Raw genomic sequence first — 2,695 nt, 5'->3', positions numbered from 1 at the left:
CTCCGCTGTCCTCGGGTCTCTTGCTCCTGTTGCTGTTGCAGTCGAGACCGTTGCTGCTGCTGCTGCTGCTGCTGCTGCTGTTGCTTCTGATGCTGCTGCTGCTGCTTCTGCAGCTGCAGCTGCTACTGCTGCTGCTGCAGCAGGGTCCTCCTTCAGCCCATCCTCTATCAGCGAAAGCAGATGCTGGGGGGCCCCCTCCATCAGCAGCCACACAACCTCACGCAGCAGCTGCATGCGGTCCCCCTTTGCTTCGAGGCGTTTGGTTGGAGGAGAGGGGCCCACGGTTGGCCTGCCGGCAGCAGCAGCATCAGCAGCAGCAGCAGCAGCAGCAGCAGCAGCAGGACAGGGGCCTCCCCCACCAGAAGGGGAGCCCTTCTCCCGTCTTGGCTCCTGCTGCTGCTCTGGAGGAAGTCCTAGCTCACGGACGAGCAGCTGTTTCGTTGCTTCTGCTGCTGCTGTTGCTGCTGCTGCTGCTGTCGTTGCTGCTGCTGCTGCTGCTGCCTGGGCCCCCCCTCCAGTACGAGATGGGGGGCCCCCCGTTTCGGGGGCCCCCCTGGGTAGAAGGGGAGCGAATACGTTTGCTGCTTCTTCAGCAATGAAGACGTCTGTGGGGTACTGGCGCCGCAGGGTGACGAGGATGGCTATCTGCGAGGCCCAGTCTGCTGCAGTGACACTGGAGCCGTCTTGCTTCTCGTATAGATGCAGCACAGGCACAGAGAGAGAATCCATACAACTTTCATGCTGCTGCTGCTGCTGCTGCTGCTGCTGTTGCTGCTGCTGCTGCTGGTGTTGATGCTGTTCTTTCTGCTGAAACTCCTGCTCCGACTCCTGCTGCTGCTGTTGCTGCCGCACCAAGCCCTGCATGCGTACCTGCAACTCCAGCACCTGCAGCAGCAGCGCATGCAGGAACTGCTGCTCAGCAGCCCATGGCTTACCAGCATCCTCTCCATACAAATGCCCCCCCCCTGTTGCTGCTGCAGCACCGCAGTGCCTTCGCTTGCCGTTCAGCTGGCTGGGCCAGGGACGCAAGAAGGAGTTGAAAAGGGGGCCCCCAAGGGGCCCCCCAAAAGTGCCTCCAAGGGGCCCCCCAAGGGGGCCCCCGGAGGGGCCCCTAAAGGGCCCCTCAGTGCTCTGGTAGGCCCTCGGGGATCGAACCCGGGGGCCCCCCAACGTTCTGCTGCTTAAATTGCTGGGCCCCCCATACCTGTAGGGGGTGCCGCCCCAAGGCAGCAGCAGCAGCAGCAGCAGCAGCAGGGGATATGCACACCTCCAGTAACACCGCAACACATGCAGCTGTATCTGCTTCGAGCCAACGACAGGCAGCCCCCGCATCAGCCAGGCAAAGCAGAGCTCAGCAGCAAATCAAAGAACTTGCTGCTGCTGCTGCTGCTCCGCCTCTAACACCGCAGAGAACGCGACACCCCCGAATAAGAATTTGTTCTCTCCCACCGCAGTTTGTGTGTGTCCAGCAGCCACCACGCAAAGGAAGAAAAGGCATGCATGCATGCATGCGTCTCAGTCTATCAACAGAAAAGAAACACATCAGCAGCAAGGCTGCACGCAGTAGAGGGGAGAGAAGACCCTCCTAAATACGTCTTCTCTCGACGCCGGTGATCATCAGAAAGGGCAGGAAGCAATCCGCTGCATAGACCGGGGAGACCCCCCTGCATGCACACTCCTGCAAGGCAATAGAGTAAACACCAGGTAGCAAACAGACAAACAAAAAAAAAACATCTCTTCGACTGTACATTCCTGAAAGGGGGGGCCTGGGCCCCGGGGCCCCCGCAGGGAGGGACCTCGAGCTCGACGCGTTGTATTCGAGGAAAAACAGAGAACCCCCCCCACACTGCATGCATACAGAGGGATGTTTCAGCATGAACAGATAAAGCTTAACCTTTTTTATTCATTTCTTATGTATTCACGTTTATTTCGGTAATGCATATAAGCAGACACCACCGCTCTTCGCGCCGACGACAGCTGCAGGTCCTGCTGAGATAGGCGGTGTAGATTCATAAGATCTCAACTCTAAACAAATTCAACAATAGAAATACATTTTTATATTACTTGGTTTGTTGTAATTAGAAGAAGTTCATCAGCTCTGCAGAAAACGCCAAACGGGGAGAAACAGCTGCGACGCCACACTAAGCGTTAGTAGTCCAACGGTTAGGATACCTGCCTTCCAAGCAGGCGACCCGGGTTCGACTCCCGGCTGACGCATTCTTTTTTTTTGTTTTTTCCTTTTCAGTATTTGTCAGTTTTCTGTGAAGATAAATGCATTTCTTCTCTTTTTAAGAGTGAGCGCACCACGACACACAAGAGCATAGTGGTGCTCGTCGCGCTACCACTGGTAAACTAGGGATGCAGCTGAAAACAAAAAATATTATGTTGTAAATCAATCAATGCGTCAGCCGGGAGTCGAACCCGGGTCGCCTGCTTGGAAGGCAGGTATCCTAACCGTTGGACTACTAACGCGATGGCTCCGGGACCTCTTGCCCCGGCGTCTGTATAATCCGTGGGACTGTTTAGTGTAATATTTAGTGACCCAGGAGTGGCCACTAAAGTATATTTGAAAATTTTGATTAGGCGTTCACCCAGATTTTAATTAATGTACGGGATCTAGTTGCGTAGAAGGGCAGTGGCATGCGTGTTCTCGTCCGGGTATCTGTGAAGTTAGCGCATGAATTTCTCTTTTTCC

The 2,695-nt window shown here is 55.4% G+C and overlaps 1 protein-coding gene across 1 annotated transcript in view; it reads right to left on the bottom strand.

The window, feature by feature from the left end:
• EMH_0062030 (uncharacterized protein) overlaps positions 1-864 on the bottom strand; it is a gene marked incomplete at both ends in the record, with an annotated part of 3,759 nt that extends 2,895 nt beyond the window's left edge. Inside the window, one exon of the mRNA XM_013497989.1 lies at positions 3-864. Coding sequence (XP_013353443.1) covers positions 3-864 — 862 coding nt within the window. The remainder of the gene's footprint in view (positions 1-2) is intronic.
• Between the last annotated feature and the right edge of the window lie 1,831 nt (positions 865-2,695).

This window comes from Eimeria mitis, genomic scaffold (assembly GCF_000499745.2).
Source record: "Eimeria mitis Houghton genomic scaffold, Emh_scaff3075, whole genome shotgun sequence".
Lineage (NCBI taxonomy): Eukaryota > Apicomplexa > Conoidasida > Eucoccidiorida > Eimeriidae > Eimeria > Eimeria mitis.
Note: the sequence above shows the minus strand (reverse complement) of the source record. Positions and strands in the feature narration are given on the sequence as shown.